This window comes from Theobroma cacao, chromosome 7 (assembly GCF_000208745.1).
Source record: "Theobroma cacao cultivar B97-61/B2 chromosome 7, Criollo_cocoa_genome_V2, whole genome shotgun sequence".
NCBI classification, from domain to species: Eukaryota; Viridiplantae; Streptophyta; class Magnoliopsida; order Malvales; family Malvaceae; genus Theobroma; species Theobroma cacao.
This window is the reverse complement of record NC_030856.1, coordinates 21,014,678-21,038,324: the sequence shown is the minus strand read 5'-3', so window position 1 is coordinate 21,038,324 and position 23,647 is coordinate 21,014,678. Positions and strand designations below refer to the sequence as shown.

Below are 23,647 nucleotides of genomic sequence, written 5' to 3'. Positions count from 1 at the left end.
GGTTCCGGTTGGCATTCCGGAAAATGAGTGTCAATCAGGGACGTCGCTGCGATTGTCATGGGCCCTGGGAGGTTCCGGGTCGTGACACTTCCAATGAGTATCAAAGTGTTTGTGTTGCCGGTCGGAGGAAATGATTATGCATGTACTATGGGAAGGTCCAATTGCACAATAGGGTTGGAATTATTTTGCAAAATTCTTTCAAATCTATGTTAACAATCCCAGAAATGTTATGCAAATATTTTACTCTTGGTATTATTCTGGGGATTATACTAAACCTGGTCATTTTCGAGTATTATTACCTTTGCTGATTTCTTGGTTTCTTTAGGTTGAAAGAAATGATGCAAAGCATAAGGGACTAGGAATGTATCTTGATAGAGTAATTTGGCGGATTATGAAAATGTTACGATAGTTATTTCAAGGTAATTTATTACGTCAATGGCAATGGAAAGGAGATCTTGATATTGCTACACATTGGGGTTTCTAGTTTGACAGGAAAAGCCACGATCCACCAAAAATTATTTACTGGTATCGACCATTGATAGGTGAGCGTAAGTTGAATGTCAACGGTAGTTCCAAAGATTGTCTTTCAGAATGCTGCTAGTGGAGGAATTCTTTAAGACCACGTAGGTACTACAATTTTTGGCTTTCCGAAAAATTTTGAACCTTATAATTCATTACAAGCAGAATTAATGGCATTACATCGAGGTTTACTTTTATGTATAGAGTAAAATGTATCTAGAGCTTGGATTGAAATGGCTGCAAAAGTGGTTGTACAAATGATACATGAAGGACATAAACGTTCCTCTTAGACTAGATATTTGCTGGCTTCCATTTAAAAATGCTTGAGTTGTATTTCTTTCGAATTTCAGACATTCATAGAGAAGGGAACCAAGTTACAGATCATCTCTCCAATAAGGGGTATACACACAGAACTGCATGTATTTTCACAAGCCGAAGGTGAGCTCAAAGGAATTCTTAGATTAGACAAATTAAATTTACCTTATATTTGCTTTAAATGAATGTAAAAGAGTAATACTTTTAATTTACAGTTTTAACTTTTTCATAGAATCTTGTACTAAAGTAATATTACTTTTCATATGCATTCTGAAATACTATGCATGGGAAGTACTATCTTTACTAGGTGCATTTTTTTTATTTTTAATCATAGTTTTCATGTAATTTTAGAAGTATGATTTAGGTCTTCCTCTTTTTGTATTTTTATTTTTAATTAATATAATTTAACAGAGTAGTTGAATATTGTGAGAACTTCCAGCATTAAAAAAAAATTCATTAATTTAAAAGGGGTCCATACTATAGATAGTATAGGACCTAATTTGACCAAAACAAAAAGTCAAAGTTGTACAAAGCAAAGAACAAATCCATTTAGAAAATCTTGGAAGGCTCCCAACCTCACATCTGCTTAATTATATCCTACCGTTTGATGGTCTTCATTCTATGCTCTGACCTTTTTTCTGTCCAGAGTGTGGTGTTGTAACTGTAACTGTAACTGTACCTCAGAGCAGCAGAGAATGACGGTAGCTCGCTTGGCACGTTGCAAGATTCTCCCCTCACATTTGCCTCGCATGCACCTCCCCTCTGCCCATCGCCAGGTCTTGTCTATAACTCTTCACTTGGCTCCACCACTTGAATCAATCTTCTCTCAAAACTGTAATTCAAAATCCTTTTGTAGTTTATCGAATAGGTTTTTGATTAGATCTTATTGTTTTCATCAGATGAGTATTGCCGCTGGGCTTAAAAATTCTAGTATATTCCGAAGCCAGGGTCTAATAGGAGGAAAATGGATCGGCGCCCATGATGGCAAAACTATTCAGGTCTTTCTTTGACATAGATTTTCCGGTTTAAAGTTTCCGCTTTCAAGTTCGAATTTCTTTTGCTTACCTTGCGCTTAAATTTGCTTTTGGTGTCATGGCAGGTTAACAATCCTGCAACTGGGGAAATTATAGCAGATGTTCCCTTCATGGGTAGACGGGAGACAAACGATGCTATTTCTTCTGCATATAATGCCTTCAATTGTACCAAACACTTCCAATTGCACTTCTCTCCATTTCAATCTGACTTATTTCATGTTCTTTGATTTGGGTTTTCCATTAAACTTCTGCTTGTCGCATGATATTCAAGAATCAATATGATTTCACAATTTTCGTTACACTGTTGCTCTTGTTTTAGTTGTTTAAGGTTGACATCCCCGCTGCAGTTTGAGTGTTACTGGATATGATTATATACTTTTTGTTCCTTGTAGTCACTGGATCATGTGCTTATGACATTATAGGCTCTTTTTTACCTGTTACTTTTGCTATTTAATTTCAGAAGCAGAGATGAAAAAGTGTGCTTGGATACCAAAGCATAACAAGAATTGAGAATTTAACTTTTCTGATAATAAAATGTTTGATGTTATGTTAATGTGGAACAATCATGGCGCTCTAGCATCCGACTTGGTGGTCAGTGCATGTATTCCCTACTTGTAGAGCTGAATATTACTCTCCCCCTCATCAAATCAAATACAAACACACACACAGACACATAGATATATGGAGCAATTATGTTTCAATGTGTGTTATATTTTAGCTTAAATAACAAAATGTGTGATATTAAGGGGGCCTTACTTTGATGGTGAGATATAGTATGTGTAGGTATAGATGTTATTATGTATGCTTTTGAACTGTGGTTGTTACTGGTCGGTAGCTTTGACATACTGAATTTCAAAGTTTACTTGGGTTTGAAATCTAGTTTAATTGACGATCCTTATTTTGTTTTTTGGCCATAGCTTGGAGTAAGCAAACTGCTGCTGAGAGGAGCAAATGTCTTAGAAAATGGTATTACCTTTGCCCTATGATCTCGTTATATTATACATTTGTATTGAATTTGAAATAGTCATCCATTTGAAAAGAACTTTGCTTTTTGCCTGATTTAACTTGAGATATTTTTGTTAAATGATTCTAGCTGAAGGACCTTGAAATATAAGTTTTGCGACATTGAAAGATGTATTTTGTAGCAAAGTTTGGGATTTGCTGTCTCCTGCTTTTAAATCAAAATGGTCCAGACCAGCAGTGTATATTGTAGCATGGAAATTTAACCGCTTATCTTTTTTGCATGGCTAATAACCAAAATTTAGTCCATTGGTTAGACTGACTATTAATGGTCCATGTATGGACTTGCTTAATTAAATCTTTATTAAAGGTTTTTAGATATCAAATAAATCATTTTTTTTTTACATGTATTTAAAAGGTATGATCTTATAATGTCCCACAAGGAAGAGCTTGGGCAACTAATAACTTTAGAGCAAGGAAAACCTTTAAAAGAAGCCCTGGGTGAGGTATCCATTTAAAACTTTTGCGTTATTAAATTTAAGGAACTGGCTTTGACTGTGTAGCCGTTAGTTGTTCATCTGTCATGTCTGATGCTAAGACTCAAATAATAGGTTAGTTATGGGGCCAGTTTTATTGAATTCTTTGCGGAGGAGGCCAAGCGGGTGTATGGAGATATAATTCCAGCTACACTAGCTGATCGTCGTTTGTTTGTTCTAAAGCAGGTGAGAATAAATTTTTCTTTGTTGTTTAAGTCCTGTATAACTGCCAGTCTGCCAGTTGCGAATTAACTATTTCTTCCAATACGTAAACGTTGATTAGCATACAAATTTTAAATAATTTCCTCTTGATTTATGATTTAGTATTCTTTTCTAACAGAAATCTAATATGTTCACCAAAATTTAAGGGGAAAACCTTGTTTAGATGACTGTTAACAATGCTGGTTTACTTCATGCAATGTTGTTGCATCTGTAAAAGAAGAATATGAAATATTATTGATGATGACCTTTTAGTATTTAGAGGGAAAAAAAACAGCATATAAGAAAAAAAGGATGAAAAAGATAAACATGATATGGGGGAAGTTAAATGAATTCCTCTATCCAAAAATTCCTTTATATCCATGAAATCAATCTAGACTTCTCATAGTTTGCATGGCATTTGGTGTCATATGGATATGAATTGGATGATCATTTTGGGAGAATAACCGTGTGTAATTGAAATCCACATGTCAGTCAACCACAAATATCTGTTGTCCAAGAGTGCTGACCCTGTTTGTCAATCTCTCTCAATAATTTTAAGCTGCTGTGCATTCAACTGAACACAAATGTGACCTCCTAACCATGGGTGGTATCTTGATTCTGCCCAAACCACAAGGGAAGGGCACCTTCCCTCATGATAGTTATGTAATAAATAGACAATTGTTGATAACACTAACATCCTGCAAAGGAAGGTATTATGAATTAATGAATTAATAAGATCCCTTTTTCACCAGCCTTCTCTTCATGAACATGATGCAATTATCAAATTGATACAAATACCTTCAATATCCAAAAGTTTGATTAGTTCTAAATAGTAATTCTTGGCAATAAGTTTGATAGGTAAATAGACGGGAAATTCACAAATGAGAATGACTTCCGGCTGTTTTAGTATCTGTCCAAGCTGGCTTATAGTGCCAATGCACTAGACAGCTCTAGATTGAGTTATTATCGTGACAAGGGTTTTGACAAGGCTTGCATTTCTTAGTGCTGGGTGCTGACAGTTATTTTGAGATTTCTTCTATTTTTTACTTCCCAGCAGTATTGCCTTTTTTAATATCCTTTTGGCAGCCTGTTGGTGTTGTTGGTGCAATTACACCCTGGAACTTTCCCTTAGCAATGATCACTAGAAAGGTGGGTGCTCTATATAGGAGTTTTAGTCTTATTATTTTCCCAGGCTGCTTAATAACTAAGATGTTCCTTTTCATGGCTGTATCAGGTTGGCCCTGCCCTTGCTTGTGGCTGTACAGTGGTTGTAAAACCATCTGAACTTACTCCCCTCACAGCTTTAGCAGCAGCTGAACTTGCCCTTCAAGCAGGAATTCCACCGGTAATTCTTTATTTATTTAGTAATTTTGACAAGGTTTTATCATTCATTAGCTTACATTACAATGTGTTAGCATGTAATGATAATTGGAAAGCTTGTTCTAGAAACCAATTGTGATGATTAGTTAATGACTGATATATTTAGCTTTATTTACAAGTTGGAGATGGAATTGCACATATATAGTTACACATATACATGCATGAATACATACTACATACATATTTTATGTGAGTCTATATGTCTAGTGTCTTGTTATGTGATAATAACATTGACTTTAGAAGCCAAGTTCTGACTTCTCATTATCTTATCCAAGAATTAAGATGTAAAGTGATCTGGCGAGATCTTGCATGCATAGACATGCACTTTTAGGGCATCTATCATTGGTTATTTTTTTACATTTATTATTTTGTTAAAGTAGGGAGTCTGTTTAATGACTTAGTGCATGTTTGGCCTAGTTTTTTCTCAGCTTATCTACCTCTTAGAAGCAAAAGCCAGGCCAAACATGATCTTTTAAGAAGCTCTTAAAAAAAAAGTAGCTTTTTTTTAAGAACAAAATTTTTAAAAAAAGAGCTTAAAAAAAAGCTTCAAGGAGGAGCTTTTTCTTCTCTTTTTTTAAAAATATAAGAAAACTTTTATTTTTGTTTCAAAAATATTCTCATTTGTTAAAAATAATTACAATATTACCTTCTCAAAAAAAAGAAATACCTTTTATGATAATTTTAACAAAAATTATAACTTATAAAAAAAAATTTACCAAATAACTTTAACTTAATTTTAAAAGTCATTATTTTTCATAAGAACTTCATAATAGTTTTTAAGTTAGAAAAAAACTAGGCCAAACAGGCACTTATTGATATAGAAAAAGGAGATGATTAGAAGAAGAAAACAGAGTTTAGAGAGAAAACTGGAGAGAGGTGTAGAAACAGAGGAAATTGGGGAAGAGATAGATGCATTAAAGAGAGTAAACCAGAACAAATCAATAGGAGGGGAAATCTCAAACACGATATTCTGAAATTTTAATAATTCATTGGTTGAAATGAACTAAAAATTGAAATAACATAGTTCTTTTGTTATGACTAAACCCTAAACTGTAAAAAAATGCAAAATACAAAATAAAATTCTAATGCATTGATAGTGTAACATCCTGTATTTTGGTTTAGCAGCCAATAAGACCCTATTGATGAGACGAAGGGTCACTTGACGTAATTTAAGTGCCAAAAAGCAGTGACGGGTGAAAAGAATATTTGAAATAAAATAATATTTTGTAAATAAAATAATATTAAAATATTAAATATTTTATTTATTATTAAAAATAGTCAGAAAGGTATATGACTAATTTAAGTGGAGGAGAAGTAAGGATTTAAAAAAAAACGACGTTAGTGGGGTCCGTGTGCTTTTATTAAATAAAGCTAGCGCGGGTAAATATATATTTAAATATTATGGTGATACCGTGGTGTAGTGCGAATTTTATATTTTGGTTGTACACGTGTAAAAGAAAAAAAAGAGAAGGAAATTGGAGTTTAAGAAATGTTGGAAGAACTCAATTGTAAAGGACGAAAGTTAGATGGTCACACGGTAAATAAAGAATAGTTTAAAGATTTATGTGTAAATTTTAACATTTGAAATAAAAAGAAAAATTTTCTAACCAAGGAAAGTTAGATTATGTGGAATATGAGATATACATGTGATTTGAATGGGTTAAAGAATGATTAAATAAAATATGGAGTAAATCTAGTGCATGGAATAAAAAAATCAAAAATCAAGGAAAAAGAATGGAAATGCAAGTGGCGGTTGGAAAAATTTTAAAGGCTTTAACTTTACAATTTTACCACATAAAGTACAAGGAAGAAAAGTAAAAAAGCCATCAAGTCTTGGGCAAGCCACCCATGCAAAGAAAGTGAAGAAAAAAGAAAAAAAATCAATGAAGAAAGTCAAGGAAGGTGGCGGGTGAAGGTTCAAGGCATTGCTAACTTGCAATTTTAACATGTAAGAAATAAGGAAATATCAATAATAGCCAATCTTTGTCAAGCCGGCTATGAATGAAGGAAAGGAAGAAAATTTAAGTGGTAGGCATTTGGGAGAATCCACCACATCAAAAGAACGATAAATATCTTTTCCTTGAGATAAAAATCGCATTTTGGTTAGTAAAAGAAATAAGATCGGCTTGAAAGAAAGGAAAAAAGAAATAAAGAAGAATGGAGAAGGGAAAAGAAAGGATAAAAAATTGTTAATCCAATGGATATATATTTGCTAAAAGATAAAAAATTGTTAATCCAATAGATATATATTTGCTAAAGACTTTGTGGTTGTGTAATGAATGTTAAATGTGACGTTAAATTGTGGAAGTTTAATGACATTGGGAAATTATCATCTAGAAATGAAGTGAACGATAGTATCATTATCATTAGTCGATCACATACGTAAAAGCATATTCGATTTAATTATCAAGAATCTCAATTTAGACTTGTTCGAGATTTGGTAGGTTTACTTGCAAGTCTCGAACGCTAGTAACGATCAGGATAGAGGTCGTTACAGACTTTTTATCAGAGCCTTAATACCACTTGATTAACAATTTTTTTTCCTTTCCTTTTCCTTCTCCTTTCTTCTATCTTTTTTTCTTTCAAGTTGATCTTATCTCTTTTGCTATTCAAGATGCGGTTTTTATCTCAAGGTAAAGATATTTGCCGTTCTTTTGGTATGGTGGATTCTCTCAAATGCTCACCACTTAAATTTTCTTCATTTTCTTAATTCATAACGGCTTGACAAAGATTGGTTATTGTTGGTATTTTTTTATTTCTTATATGTGGTTAAATTGTAAGTTAGCAATGCCTTAAACCTTCACCTGCCATCTTCCTTGACTTTTCTTTTTCATTGATTTCTTTTCTTTTCTCTTTACTTTCTTTGCATGGGTGGCTTGCTTAAGACTTAATGATTTTTTGACTTTTCTTCTTTCTACTTTGAGGTAAAATTACAAAGCTAAAGCCTTTAAAATCTTTTCAACCGTAACTTGCATTTTTGTTCTTTTTTTTTATTTTTGATTTTTTATTTCATGCACTAGATTTACTTCATATTTTATTTAGTCATTCTTTGACCCATTCAAATCACATGTATATCTCACATTCCACATAATCTAACTTTCCTTGGTTAGGAAATTTCACTTTTTACTCCAAATATTAAAATTTGCACATAAATCCTTAAACTAGTTTTTAGTTGCCGTGTGACCTTCCAACTTTCGTCCTTTACAATTGAGTTCTTTTAATATTTCTAAATTTTAATTTCTTTCTATTTTCTTTCATTTACATGTGCACAACTAAAATATAAAGTTCGCATTACACCGCGGTATCATCATAGTATTTAAACATATATTTACCCACGTTAGCTTTATTTAATAAAAGCACGTGGGTCCCACTAATGTCGTTTTTCTTCAAAATTCTTCTTTACTTCTTCTCCCCCATTTAAATTAGTCATATAATTCGCATTTCTGATTATTTTTAATAATAAATAAAATATTAATATTTTAATATTATTTTATTCATAAAATATTATTTTATTTCAAAATATTCTTTTTATCCATCACCGCTTTGGCACTTAAATTATGTCAAGTGACCCTTCGTCTCATCGATAGGGTCTTATTGGCAACTAAACGAGGGTACGGGGTGTTACAATCTCCCCCACTTAAGATAAATTCGTCCTCGAATTTAAATATAGTGGGTTGGCAAGGCATACCATATTCTTGAAAAAAGGTGTGATTACTCCTTTTGCATTTCCTCTTCGGGTTCCCAAGTTGCTTTCTCCACTGACCGGTTTTGCCATAAGATTTTTACTAAGGCAACTTAGAGCGCAGTTGCTTTACTTGACGATCTAGTATTACCACTGATTGGTCTTTGAAAGTTAATCTTTCATCCAATTGAACCCAATCATAACGTATAACATGTGTTGGATCCTTATCGTACTTCTTTAACATAGACACATGAAATGTGAGATTCACTCAAGCTAGCTTTATTGGTAAAACTAGTCAATACGCTATTGACCTAATTCGTTTTAGTGTCTCGAAAGGTCCAATATATCTTGGACTCAATTTTTCTTTCTTCCCAAATCTTTTACTTCGTTTTAGGGGAGATACTTTCAGAAACACAAAATCTCCTTGGAACTCCAGAGGACGGCGTCTATTGTCTGCATAAGACTTTTGTCTACTTTGTGCTGATTTCAAACGATCCCTCATCATACTCACCACATCAGTTGGTTGTTGCACCAAATCGGGACCTAATAATTTCCTTTCTCCCACTTTGAACCATCCAATGGATGGTCTGCACTTCCGTCAGTATAATGCTTCAAAAGGAGTCAATCCAATATTAGCTTGGTAGCTATTATTATATGCAAATTTCATCAAAGATAATTGTTGATTCCATGTGGTTTCCAAATCTAATACTATTGACCTTAGCATGTCTTCAAGCATTTGTATCACGCTCTGACTGACAATCTATTTGAGGATGATATGTGGTACTGAAGTTTAAACGAGTGCCCTAAGCTCCATGTAAACTTCTCCAAAACTTACTAGTAAACTATGGTCCTCGATCAAACACTATGATCACGGGGACTCCATGCAATCGTACAATACAATTAATATAAAATTGGGCATATTTAGCTGATCCGTAGCTAGTCTTTACCGAAATGAAGTGAACAGATTTGGTCAATTGATCCACTATTACTCAAATCAAATCATATCTCCCTCTGACATGGGCCAACCCAGTCACGAAATCTATAGCTACATGTTCCCATTTTCATTCGTGAATCCACGTTCGGCTTACTGGGGTGGTACTGAATGGTCCAATCATAATCCTTGAGCAATTCAGTAGCACCCCGGTAAGGCGAACGTGGCAGCTGATGGATTTCATGACTGGGTTGACTTGTGTCAAAGGGGGATATGATTCGATTTGGATAATAGTGGATCGATTGACCAAATCTGCTCACTTTATATAGGTAACCTAAATATGCTTAAGTTTATATTGATTGTATTGTACGATTGCATGGAGTCCTCGTGACCATAGTGTCTGATTGAGGGCAATACTGGATCATCAAGTGAAGCAACTGCGCTCTAAGAAAGTTGTCTCAATAAAAGTCGTGGCATAATTGGTCAGTGGAGGAAGCAACTTGGGAACCCGAAGAGGAAATGCGAAAGGAGTACTCACACCTTTTTTCAAGAATAAGGTATGCCTTGCCAACCCACTTTATTTAAATCCGAGGACGAATTTATCTTAAGTGAGGGAGATTATAACACCTTGTACCCTCGTTTAGCAGCCAATAAGACCCTATCGATGAGACAAAGGGTCACTTGAGGTAATTTAAGTACCGAAGAGCGGTGATCGGCGAAAAAAATATTTTAAAATAAAATAATATTTTATGAATAAAATAATATTAAAATATTAATATTTTATTTATTATTGATAATAGTCAGAAAGGAGGGTTATATGATTAATTTAAGTGAGAGAGAAGAAGTAAGGAAGGATTTTGAAGAAAAACGTTAGTGGTACTTGCGTGCTTTTATTAAATAAAACTAGCGTGGGTAAATATATATTTAAATATTATAGTGATACCGCAGTGTAGTGCGAACTTTATATTTTGGTTGTACACGTGTAAAGGAAAGAAAATATAAAGAAATTGAAGTTTAAGAAATATTGGAAGGACCCAATTGTAAAAAACGAAATTTGGAGCGTCACACGGTAAATAAAGAATAGTTTAAGGATTTATGTGTAAATTTTAATATTTGGAGTAAAAAGAAAAATTTCCTAACCAAGGAAGGTTAGTTTATGTGGAATATGTGATATACATGTGATTTGAATGAGTTAAAGAGTGACTAAATAAAATATGAAGTAAATCTAGTGCATGGAATAAAAAAATAAAAAATCAAGGAAAAAGATTGGAAATGCAAGTGGCGGCAGGAAAGATTTTAAAAGCTTTAGCTTTGTAATTTTACTGCATAAAATACAAGAAAGAAAAGTCAAAAAGTCATTAAGTCTTGGGCAAGTCACCCATGCAAAGAAAGTGAAGAGAAAAAAAAAAGAAATCAACGAAGAAGAAAAGTCAATGAAGGTGACGAGTGAAGGTTTAAGGCATTGCTAACTTGCAATTTTAACTACATGCAAGAAATAAGAAAATGCCAACAATAATCAATCTTTGTCGAGCTGGGTATGAATGAAGAAAAGGAAGAAAATTTAAGTGGTGGGCATTTGGAAGGATCCACCACACCAAAGGAACGGCAAATATCTTTGCCTTGAGATAAAAACCGCATCTTGGATAGTAAAAGAGATAAGATCGGCTTGAAAGGAAGGAAGAAAGAAAGAAAAGAAAAAAAAGAAGAAAGGAGAAGGGAAAGGAAAGGTAAAATAATTGTTAATCTAGTGGATATATATTTGCTAAAGACTTTGTGGTTGTGTAATGAACCTTAAGTGTGACGTTAAATTGTGGAAATTTAATGACATTGGGATATTATCATCTGGAAATGAAGTGAATGATAGTATCATCATCATTAGTTGATCACATACGCAAAAGCATATTCGATTTAATTAACAGGAATCTCAATTTAGGCTTGTTCGGAATTTGGTGGGTTTATTCTCAAGTCTCGAACGTCGGTAACGATCGGGATAGAGGTTGTTACAGATAGTTAGAAACTTAGCGAAACAGTATATATTAAGAAACCTAAACAGTCTCAAAATCTTATGTTTGTATAAAAATTACAATTAAGCTCACAAAGTTAAATGTTTTTCTTCGAAAGGCCTCATAAAATTAAATGTTCACAAAATAAAATCTTAATTTCAGGCAATTCCTTTCATTCTGCATCACTTCTAAATTGCTAATCAGTAAATTGATTTGTAACTTTATATATAGTTATTTTTGGTACAATTGATTGTTGGATATAACTTATTCATGCATGTCTTAATCTTTTCTTCTCTTCATACAAAATCGTAGGTGTTGTGTTGTAACCTCTATGCCTCCTAGTTAGCCTTAAAATTTGACTGTCCTCAAATTGTAGTGAATTCTGGCGCAAAAAAGCAAAATATTTGTAGTGAATTGTCATTTGCAGGCTGTCCAAACATGGATATAACTGAAGATGTCATATTCATCAATGCATTACAATGAGGTTATACATTGTAATGCCTTATATGTTCTAGAAAATTTTCATACCAATCCTGCAGATTGTGCTTTCCTCTTCCTTGGGCCATGTGTTGTATGGTTTTGTTCAATGTTAAAGGAACTGAACTAGTCCCAGCATGACTATGTACTGGCATGACTAGAATCCTCTTTAAATAGTAACACAGCGGAAGGGGGCAAATCAGGCAATACTCATAGCTTGTTTTAATTTGCATCTATGCTTTTTCAGTGCATAAATAAATGACATAAGTTGATAATACTGGTATAGATTCTTGTAATATGATGGAACTACATAGTTTATTTTTTGATTAGATGCACTTGCCAGTCTTGCTTTTATTTCCAAAATAGCATCGGTGTTCCTGCTGCATTACATTTCTTGTTTGTTTATATTGCTTCTTTTTTTCTAGTTGTGGTTTTTTACCTTTTAATCTTGCAGGGTGTTCTGAATGTGGTTATGGGGAATGCTCCTGATATCGGTGATGCTTTACTTGCTAGTCCACAGGTCTTCTACCCTTTAACATGAAATTCAGTCCTTTTGCCACAGTACATCATGATTGATTTCCTTCTGGAAATAAATGGGTGTATAATTGATAGAATGTTTCTTTATTCCTGCTTTTTATTACTTATCCAGGTAAGAAAGATCACATTTACAGGCTCGACAGCGGTTGGGAAGAAGTTGATGGCAGGTGCTGCAGGGACTGTTAAAAGGGTATGGATATTTTATGAAATGGATATATTTGCAAAACCAGTGTGGCTTTGAAAATTATGATGCAGTTGACTGCCTATATTCTGGAATCTTCTAGATATCGCTTGAACTTGGTGGTAATGCCCCATGCATAGTCTTTGATGATGCAGACCTGGATGTTGCAGTGAAAGGAGCGGTATGTTTAGAGTAGTTTTGATGTATATTGGCATCAATTGCATTCTCCTCATCCTAGATTTTTCATGAGTTCCACTCGTAATTGGCTGCGAGTCTGCAGCTACCATTCTGGATGGGGATAGTAGTTTCATGATTTTATATCACTTGATGTCAAGTTTTAAGCATATGATTTATTTTTTGTTCCTTGTACTTTAAAATACCCAGACATCTGTTAGTTGTTTTTTCTTTTCGTATCCTTTTTTCCTTCATGCATTGTCCTCTTTGGTTACTGATTATGAATAGTTGTTGCCTATTCATAGCATGTGGTACCTTTTTTCTTCCTCTCTTCCTTTGAAGCAGGTGGAATTTTAACAAGCTATAGTATCAAACTGATTATCCATATAAATACTTTTAGATCCTTAATTTTCCTGGGGGTTGTTTTGGAACCTTTCAAGCAGTATTGATCTTATGCATTTGTTGACATGTTGATGTCTGATGCCATGTTCCTAGGTGGTGTAGAACAAATACTTTTATTAGGTGATGTCATGTTAAAAGAAAACTCTATTTTCTAATTTTATGCTTAGAATAGTGTTATTCCAAAAGTTGCAAGGTGGTCCTTCATCATTAGGTTTAACTAAGTTTGTTAATTCCATACTAGATAGTGTCCTAGCCTTTTTTCCTACAATGAATATGGTGATATGATAATTCTTGAAAGTTAGGCTACAGATTTAGTTATATATCTTATATATATATGTATTTTAATTAATTTTTGCTAAGTATCGACTAAAAGATCTTTAAAAATAAATAAAATCAGTAGAAACAATGTGTGAGAATGAGTTATTAATTAATATTTTTGTTATAGGCTGAATAACTTTTATTTTTTGGGGTCTAAAAGAACTAAAACCGAATGGGCTTTAAGGAACTAAAAATGGGCTTCAGAGCGATTAAAACCAAATGCTATATATATGGACCCATTGAGTTTAAAAATCTACCTAGTCCAAGTTATGTGTCCTATGTTCTTATTTGTTCTTACAAGCTTCCATCTCTTCAAATCCAGCCACTGCCTTTTATTATTTCCTCTCTTGGTCCTCTTCCCTGATATCAGTTCTAGATCAAAATCAAAATTATGGGAGGAAAAAGATTGCGACCATCTCAATACGCTGACCAACCTTTCTTCTCCCCCCTTTTCTTCTATTCCTCTTTCTGAGCTCTCATATCTCCTTGGTCAAGGTGATGTTGCTGTTTTTTGTTCTGCTACAACGGTGTTTATCCTCTTTCATTTCTTCTTTTGTTTTGAATTTCACAGGCTGACCTTTATGTCCAAGCCATAACTGAATAAAGAATATTATTTACTTTTTCACCTTATCCAACAGTTTCTAATATGTATCCTGACATCAGAAATGTATCCATGGCCAACATAAATATGACATCAGTATGCGGGGGTTTGTAGCATGTCCATGCTTCATAGTCCAAAATATATATAAAACTTGCAATTGAAAGTCACTTGAAAGCCCTTTACTCTCTCTCATAATTTGAAATTTTGGGGTTTAGAAAGGAAAAAAAGAAATGAGCGGTGTAGGAAGTGGAGGACATGGTATTATGGTCTTAAAATACATAAAATAGTTTGTTTTCATGTCTTTTCAAATTAAATTAGTTGTGCACTGGTTGAAACACAATTTCAATTGGTATTAGGTGGAAAGTTGGAATGGAGCTTGCAAAGGAAACCATTATTCCATTTTCAAGGGTCTGTGAGCCAAATTGCTGCCATTGCCTAGAACTGCAGTTTCTGCAGCTTGAGGATCATATTGGCCCTGTCACTCTGACCAGTTTAAAAGCTAACAAGTTTATGTTCAATTTTCTCAATGCATGAAAATAGGTTGAAAATATGCATTCTACTAACCTGCTTAATGATATGTTTCATTTGATTCTAACCCAAGCATGTACTGTTACCTTTGTTGTATCATTAACAAAACCATGCAATATGCAGCTTGCAGCAAAATTTCGTAATAGCGGACAGACTTGTGTTTGTGCAAACAGAATAATTGTGCAAGAAGGTATGGATGTAAATGCATTCAAGGGAAAACCGTAAGCATTCATGTTATTGTAATATGTTTCCCCATATTGAGAAACTTCAAGTGTGTTTGGATCTAGAAAATATTTTCTGTTTTCATTTTTTGAAAACAAATTTTTATCTCTATTTATTAATTTCATGATTAATGAGTTTGCTAAATGAAAACATAGTAATTTATTTCCACCAAATGAAAATAATAAAAGTATGTTTGGTATCAGCAGTTTTTATATAGAGAAACAATGACAATAATAAATATAACTTCTGCTAATATTTTCAAAATATAAAAATAGTGAAAATGTAATTATTATTATTATTATATTTTTATTTTTGAAAAAAGTAGCAAATAGCATTGTTTAATTTAGCAAATAACAATGTAAGAGATATGAAATTCTTCACAAGAATTGAACTTGGGCCATTTTTCACGGCTGCTTAGTCAAAACCCCCTTAGTAGAGTGACACGTGCAGTTCATATGATAGTATGGTGTACCAGTTCACACATGAGCGTGTTTTGCATTTTGGAGGGAAATTCTAGAGTGAACCTTTGGAGGGAAATTTCTGGAGAGAAAATTTTGTCTTGTAAAACATAGGGGGCCTTCCTATATATACCCCATTTTATTTGAATACTTGTACATAAGAAATCATAGTGAATGAAATAGAGCTTTACCCTCCAATTTCAATCTTCTGTTTGCCTGCTTGTGAGACTTCAGTCTTGTGCTTGAGTGTAAGTGTGGCTAGTAGGTGTTCTAGGTTGACTTGGGCTCAATGACCAGGCTAAGGTGAGTCCAAAGTCGCATGGGGAGTGGTCTGACAAATGCCACGTGATGGTATTAGAGCTTCAGTTGTGATCAATTTGCAAGCCAGTGGGTTCAATTTGCGATCAGATGCAAGACTGGTCAGCTTGTAAGCTTCGAGTAGAAGATTGAAGTTGGAGAGTAAAGCTCTATCTCATTCACTATGATTTCTTATGTACAAGTATACAAATGAAAGGGGTATATATAGAAAGCTTCCCGAGGGAATTCTCTCCAAGGTTTCCCTCCAGAATTTTCCTCCAAAATGCAAGACATGCTCATGCGTGCATTGGTACGTCGTAGTATCTTATGAACTGCACGTGTCACGCTGTTAAACGGGTTTTGACTAAGTCGCCGTTACATTCTCCCCCACCTAATCAAGCGGCATCCTCATTGCTGCATGGAAGGAGTCTATCCGATCCTGGAATTGCCACCAATCTTTCGCAGACTCCCAACTAGCTTCACTCTCAGGCAATCCCTTCCATTTCACCAGGTGTTGGTGTTGGGGCATGTGGTGTTGTCGTCTAAGCACTCTATCCGCAAACACCTCTTTGACTTTTTTTTCATATGTAGCTCAAACACTCAATGGGGCTTTCCGGCTCACCCCTCTACTAGGGTCCTCATCATCTCCATGATATGGCTTAAGCATATCCACATGGAACACAAGGTGCACCTTAGGCTTCGGTGGCAAGTCTAGCTTGTAAGTCACCTTTCCCACTCATTTAACCACCTAGAATGGCCTCTTGTACATTTGAAACAAGTCCTTGTGTAGGCTTTTCTTCCTCAAAACTAGATAGAGTTTCACCATCACTATGTCCCCCACATCGAAATGAGTGTCCTTCCTATTCTTGTCTGCCCACTTCTTAGCTTTCTTGGTTGCCTTACGGAGACATGCTCTAGCCAACTCACTTTGCTCTTTCCATGCTTGAGCAATCTTGTAGGCAACCAATGCCAGTCTAGTGTAGGCCCCTGTTATGGCACTAAGCATGTGCGGTTGTTGCCCCATCACTATGTTGAATGGACTCTGGCCCATAGAATCATTACGTTCCAATAATTGATCACATGTGCGGTTGTTGCATGCATGAGTGTCTTGCATGTTGGAGGGAAATTCTGAAGGGAAACCTTTGGAGGGAAACTTTGGACAGAAACTTTTGGAGGGAAAATTCCCTCCCATTTCTGTCTTGTAATACATGGGGGAGCTTCTTATATGTAGCCCATTTCATTTGTATTCTTGTACATAAGAAATCATAGTGAATGAAATAGCACTTTGCTCTCCAACTTCAATATTCTCCTCGTGTGCTTGTATGAGATTTAAAGTCTTGTGCTTGCGTGTAAGCATGGCTAGTAGGTGTTTTAGGTTGACTTGGGCTCAGTGACCAGGCTAAGGGTGAGTCCAAGGCTGCATGGGGAGGGGTTTGAAGAACCACCATGTGACATTCTTGTGGTTCATAAATTATAAAATGGAAAACAACCATGTACTTATTTTGTCCTTGTTCTCTCTTTTCTCCAAAATGAAAACAACCTTTTTTGTTTTCAAATTTTGGCCCATTTCATTTCCAATTTCTAAAAGTATTTTTTAATATTACCCTCCAAAGATGTTTTCGTTTGCCTCTTTATTTTAGATAAAGGATGAAGCGGATCTTGAATTTTGTGTAAATGTGTGCTTAAATCCTACTATCTTTTATCATTGAACTATTATTTAGGTGAAACTAAGGAAATCTGTTAGAATATACCTTGTTTTAAAATAATCAACTAGCTTTTGTTGCAGGTATTAATGGTGTAGGTAACATATTTGTTGGCAATGAGGCTTAAAACATGGGAATAAAAGTTCAATGGCTTGATTGAACAAAATGAAAAATGATCGCTTAACAAGACACTTGAGAAAAGTTTAATGGCGTTTTTACACTTTATCCCCATTCTGTTATTTGAAAATGAAAACAAAAAAAATTCACTTTTTGTTGGATCCAAAACATGTTCAGAATCTTTTCTTGTGTTTTTATGGGAATGTAGTTTCTTTAACTTGCTAAAATATGGGTTCTCTCTGTTTCTTTTAAAGTGCTTACTAGTCAAATTTTGTTCCATTTATTTTATTTTTAAGGCTAATTTTACAATTATCTTACAAATAGTGGTGCAGCTCCGAAGGATGGGTGATAGTCATGAACTGCAAGAATGCCTAGTGTCGGTGTTGCATTGATTAATAAATGGTCATATTAGTATTAATATTAATAATAATTTTTATTGTGTTTCTGTTTATGCCCATAAAGTCATAGTGGTGAACAATGCATGCCAATTTCATTATTGTATAATTACATTTTAATTGTGCAGTCATTAAATGGATTTATTGAACCTTTTGTTCAGGTATTTATGAGAAGTTTGCCGAGGCTTTTTCAAAAGCTGTCCAGAATCTCCAAGTTGGGGATGGCTTCAGTGAAGGTGTGGTTCAGGTAGTCAGCCTAAGCCATGCATTCTAATTCATATTCTTATTGTTGTTGCTAAATTCTCAACATTTTTTTGTGGCTAGTCTATACATTTGATGTCTCTTAGTCTTCAGTTTAGAAGGATAATCATTGATATAATTATATTGATCCTTTATCATCAAGTACTGTATGGAACTCTTCATAGTTGTAAATATGTGCAGTTGTGTTGGTGCCACTTCTCAGTTGGTTGGAGCACTTTCTTTAATTAAATTTAACAAGTAAATTTAGCTTAAGGATCATAATTTTGATTTACTGTACTTATCTATACAGGGTCCACTAATTAATGAAGCTGCAGTGCAAAAGGTTAGCTTTGCTTTCAGTTTTCCACCTCTTATCAACCATCATATCTCTGATTCTTTTGTTTCATGTGAGTTTCTTTACTGTCGTTTACCTTAGGTTTTTTATTTTTTCACAGGTTGAATCATATATTCAAGATGCTATATCAAAGGTTTGGTTTTTATTACCTAGCCTGTCAAACTCAATGACTGCCAACTGTCTTAGACAAGTTATAGAATATGTTGTGTTTGACTTATTCTCTGGAGCAATTGTAACATTCTATATTGTATTCTAAATTTGCATTGTGAATATGAATGTGTCTATTAACATCTTTAATTGGAAAAAAGCAAAAGCTGGAACATAGGTGGCCAAATGATGCATGGGTGATGTGATGTTTTTGTTTATTGATTTTATTCTTTAGAAGTAAATATGATTAAAATTTTTAACACTGCAAAATCACAAAACATATAAACTTTTTAATTTTTTACATGTTGCAGTTTGGTGCTTGATGAACTCTTAACTAATTATCATAAGATTATTTGTAATATTTATCAATTGATTTTCTGCACTTTCAGTTTCCATTTTAATTCATAGTTGCTTATGGTTTTGCATGCTCATTTCCACTACAGTTGCTTTCTTCTTAATTATTAGTTGAAGTACTTAAACAGCTTAATCTGTCAACTTACAGCTGCCACATTGCCCATGTTAAGGTCACACACCAGAGAACTACAAATTAAAACTAAAAATAATTCCTTTGTGGGAAATTTGGATCATCCCTATCTTTGGATTTAATTAATCTAGAAGATGGTTGTCTAGAGGTATTTCGTTGTCTGAATTGTAGGTTTTGATGTCAAACTCAAAACTTTCGAGAGGCACATTCAGAAGTTTAATGCTCATTGTTTGTGATAATTAACCATTAATAGTGATGTTATATAATTGGACCATATATATATATTGGTAGTGCTATATGATTTATCAGATATATTTTGTTGCTTATTTCTTAGGAATAGACAAGTTAGTGCAGTCCGCTAACAATTGTAATAGGTAGTATCGATTTGCTGATATGAAGTTGAAATGATATGTATGAGACAAGGAGTTGAGGTGATGATTTTAGCATATCAGGAGTCATGAGCAAGGAATGGCAGTGGATTTGTACCTGCTAATATTTGTCTACCCAAACCCGCTTATTTTGGTTACCTGCTCAATTTTTTATTAATATTTGAGTTAATAAGAATTAATTTGACTGTCTCCTCACTCCTCCCCCTCGTACTGTGCTGCCTTGGGTAATTATTGCTAAGTTTTGTCAATGCCTCAAGTTAGGAGCTGCCTGTGGCAGCCTACATGTTCTTTTTTTGTTAATACATAATTTATCTCATCTCTTATTTTGATCATTGTTTTTTGAAGGGAGCAAAAGTCCTTCTTGGGGGTAAAAGACATAGCCTTGGAATGACTTTCTATGAGCCCACAGTTGTTACTGATGTCAAAAGTGAGATGCTTTTAGCAAGGTACGTCCTCAGATATGCTAACATTTCAGATTGATTACTACAATTGAGATGATTGTGGCTACTTCCATGCTTTTTCTGGAGAGCATTATGGTTTGGTCTGACTGTTGTAAAATGCTTTACCTAATCCATAATATTAACACTAATTTAAACAACATTTTAGGGAGAATTATAATTTGTCCTATTTGTTTTCTTAAAGGAGATGGAAGAATTTTGAGAAAAATTTAACGGTTCTTTACTTCCAATCAAGCAGGAATTTTTGTTAATAATATCCTTATGAATGCCTTCAATTAAAATTAGAGCAAGTAAAAAATGTATAACTGTGTGTGTGTGTGTGAAGTGAAATTTTATTAAGCCTTAAAATTTCATTGCAAGAAATCATTTGAGTTCTACTGATTTTATCACCTAACAAGAAAGACAGGAGGTCGTTATAATAGAATCTTCCTTCCATTTCTGCCTTAGCTGAGCTAGAAAAACAAAAAAGCACAGATGCTTCCTTCGATTTGTGTGATCACTTTTCAAGGGGATTTCACTCCAAAATTTAATATTGTCATCTTTTTCTTTTCTTTATTTATTTTGTCTTACCTTCCTGCAGCTGACCTTCCCCTAGTAATGCCCCTCTTTGCCTGGTTTGTCAGCCTTAGGCTTTGTTTGGTCTAAGTAAAATTTGAGGGAAAGGAAAACAAAACGATGCCAAATTTTTGGGGCTAACGGAGGTTGCCTCATCTTGTCTCTTCTCCCACCTGCTTGAGTGTCTCTCTGTTGATGCCTTCTTCAATACTCAAAGCTCAAAATTAAGTCAAGTTTTTGGTTTTTGTGGGGTCCACTCTGGTTTTTATTGGCATTTGTGTTCCACTAACTCCGTTTCTTTATTTATTACTTATAAGGAAATAAACTTTTCTGTATTTGTGAGAATGCTAAGAAAAGGTTTTTCCCTTGCAACCCCTTTTTTAAATTCTAAAATATTAGTCATTCATTTTAAACTTTTCTCCTATTAAGCAATTGGGTAATTGAAGTTTCTTCATTTTTTTTTCTATATCACCAAATTAAATCTCGATCCCTTCTTCATCCAGCATTCTCATATTTATACAGAGGGTTGGATAAAGATAATCTAAACTCCACCTGCACTTCTTGTCTTGTAGGATTTTTCTTGTAAATAATTGCTTGAAAATAAAATTTTGGGGCTTGTTTTTATATTTAGATAGCCAAACCTAGGCCCTTTTGTCACGTTTTTGTGGCTTTAGTTTGTTACTAAATTAAGCTTTACTATGAGCTAATATTCAATGAACCACAGTATTTTTATCCTTTTGCCGCAAAAATGTTGCTAACAACTACTCTTTAGGATTTGGTGTGCAAGAAATTTGTTGACTTCTTAAATTAAATTGTACATCTTGTAATTTCTGGGATTTATCTTGCAGATGATGAGTTCAAAATCACTTTCTTAGTGCTTGTTTTCTCATATTTAGATAGCCAAACCAAGAGCCATATGATTCGCTCTTTTCGGGGCTTAGTTTGTTATTAAAAGTGGGCTATTAGGCTTAAAGATGGGCTAATATAAAGCTTGTAAGAATAACTCCTTAGGAGTTTGGATGCATGAGGATTTGTAGAGTTCTCTTGACTGGGCCATTCCTTGGTTATGTCTAAATTGATTAATACAGTTTAAATGAATAAGTTTGGAGGAGAATGCACCTATTACTTTCAATTAATTTCTTTAAAATATTATAATACTTATAACCATTTTTTTTTTAATTTCCATCCTTTCCTTGCTTTTGCCCCTTAGGGTTTTTCTTTTTTGGGAGGACATCAATTGAAAATTACTTCTGAGGGTAAATACTTGGTTAAATTGAAGCATTGGGCTAATCATTATAATATCTTGTGATGGTTGCTTAAAATCAAGTTCTATTCAGAGTACTGGAGTTTTACAGGGATTGCTTCTAAGGAGTTGATATAGTTTACTACATTATAAATGTGGTGAAGGTTTTCAAGTCAATTTGGTGTCTAAGCTACTGTGTTTTTGTGCATATGTATGGGTTCAATATTCAGTTTTATAACAGTAAATTAAATTTCTCATCATGTATATGTAATCATGTTGCAACATCAAAATTTACTGCACGACTTTGTCTTCATGTATATCTTAGATTTATGAGATATATTTAATTTTGTCTTACCTCAGAGAGGAAGTATTTGGACCTGTGGCACCTCTTTTGCAGTTCAAAACTGAGGAAGAAGCTATCCGCATTGCAAATGACACCAATTCAGGTTCCTTTTTAAGCTCAATTTGTATTTTGATGCATAAGCTAATCCATTGTCTTACTCAATTCATTATCATTATTTTTTGTATGCAATTAGTAAGTCTTAACAACTATCCGTCTAGCAAACCTGATCAAACTATCTTGATAAAACTACTCATTGAAAAATTTATCATGTACTCCCTCTTCTAGGATAATATTATACAGTTTAATTTATTAGAGCACTTGCTTTCTTACACACATGTGCAGGTTTAGCTGCTTACATATTTACAAACAATGTTCAACGTACATGGCGTGTCTTAGAAGCACTCGAATATGGGCTTGTTGGTGTTAACGAAGGAATCATTTCGACTGAGGTGGGTCATATTCACATCTAGTAACAAATAGAAAAGCAGTAGTAGGTTTAAATAATCATTTCTTTCTTTCAATTCAGGTGGCTCCATTTGGTGGTGTCAAACAGTCTGGTCTTGGACGAGAAGGTTCCAAGTATGGGATAGATGAATATCTTGAAGTGAGTATAATCTGATATCACAGTAACTCATTTTTCAGAAAATTTCAAAACTTGCCACGTGTTGTCCTTGATTTGCTTGTTCCTTTCTTTTACCTTCGCTTTCATGTTTGCAGCTCAAATATGTGTGCTTGGGAGATATGAACAGAAAATGAAGGGCAAGGTATCTTCTTAGATCCTTGGTTATGATAGAAGATTGGAACTGTGAACTGTCAAATATCTTGTAGTTTACAGTGCTAAAGTGTCTGTTTGCTCAATTTAGGTAACCTTTGATGCTGTTAACTAATAGTTGAAAAGTAACTTGATGGAGAGTGTTGTGCAGTCTCAAGCGTTTATAGATAATTTTGTTACCATTACTGCCTAAATAAATGTGAAAGAACCAGTAAACAAAGATTGTTGAAAGATGATTTTCTTACCATTACCGTGTCTAAATAAATGTGAACAAACCGGTAAATGGACGATTATCATGCTTGTTAGTTTGGTGGTAGACTCTTTTTGAAGTACCATTTCAGTTTGTGTGGTGGCATGGATTCTTGTCTCATGGAATCTTCCAACTAGTTACTGATTTATAGAAGCTTCCTGATATATATAATTCTGTACCGTGTGAAAACTCTAGCAGCTAAAATCATTTCCAGCAAAGCGTCCTCGGCCTTTGGCCCAAAGGAAAACTTGTGATTTCTATTGCTTAAACTCGTAAGCCATGAAACGTCGATGCATCGATATGCATAGCTTATCTTCATGGACTGTATATAAAATATCCACTTTTGATTCATATGATAAAATATTCATGGATATATTTGTTGATATTTATAGATATTTTGAAATATTCCTAGCAAAAGTTTTGGATTTTCCGGAAAATAT

General features: G+C 34.1%; 1 protein-coding gene across 2 annotated transcripts; it reads left to right on the top strand.

Moving 5' to 3' along the window:
• On the top strand, positions 1,418-23,373 carry LOC18594997 (succinate-semialdehyde dehydrogenase, mitochondrial). 2 transcript variants are annotated; one of them, XM_018124557.1, is made up of 21 exons: positions 1,418-1,610; positions 1,734-1,832; positions 1,934-2,033; positions 2,786-2,834; positions 3,247-3,334; positions 3,440-3,550; positions 4,652-4,714; positions 4,800-4,910; positions 12,493-12,558; positions 12,688-12,765; positions 12,860-12,937; positions 14,903-14,969; positions 18,133-18,218; positions 18,522-18,554; positions 18,667-18,699; positions 19,932-20,032; positions 22,203-22,288; positions 22,528-22,634; positions 22,712-22,789; positions 22,903-22,949; positions 23,049-23,373. In XM_018124557.1, exons 1-20 carry the CDS (start codon positions 1,530-1,532, stop codon positions 22,939-22,941), a joined length of 1,554 nt encoding a protein of 517 aa, XP_017980046.1. In that variant the 5' UTR covers positions 1,418-1,529; the 3' UTR covers positions 22,942-22,949; positions 23,049-23,373. The 2 variants fall into 2 exon arrangements, with proteins under 2 accessions (XP_017980046.1, XP_017980045.1); XM_018124556.1 differs by having other exon boundaries at positions 22,903-23,373.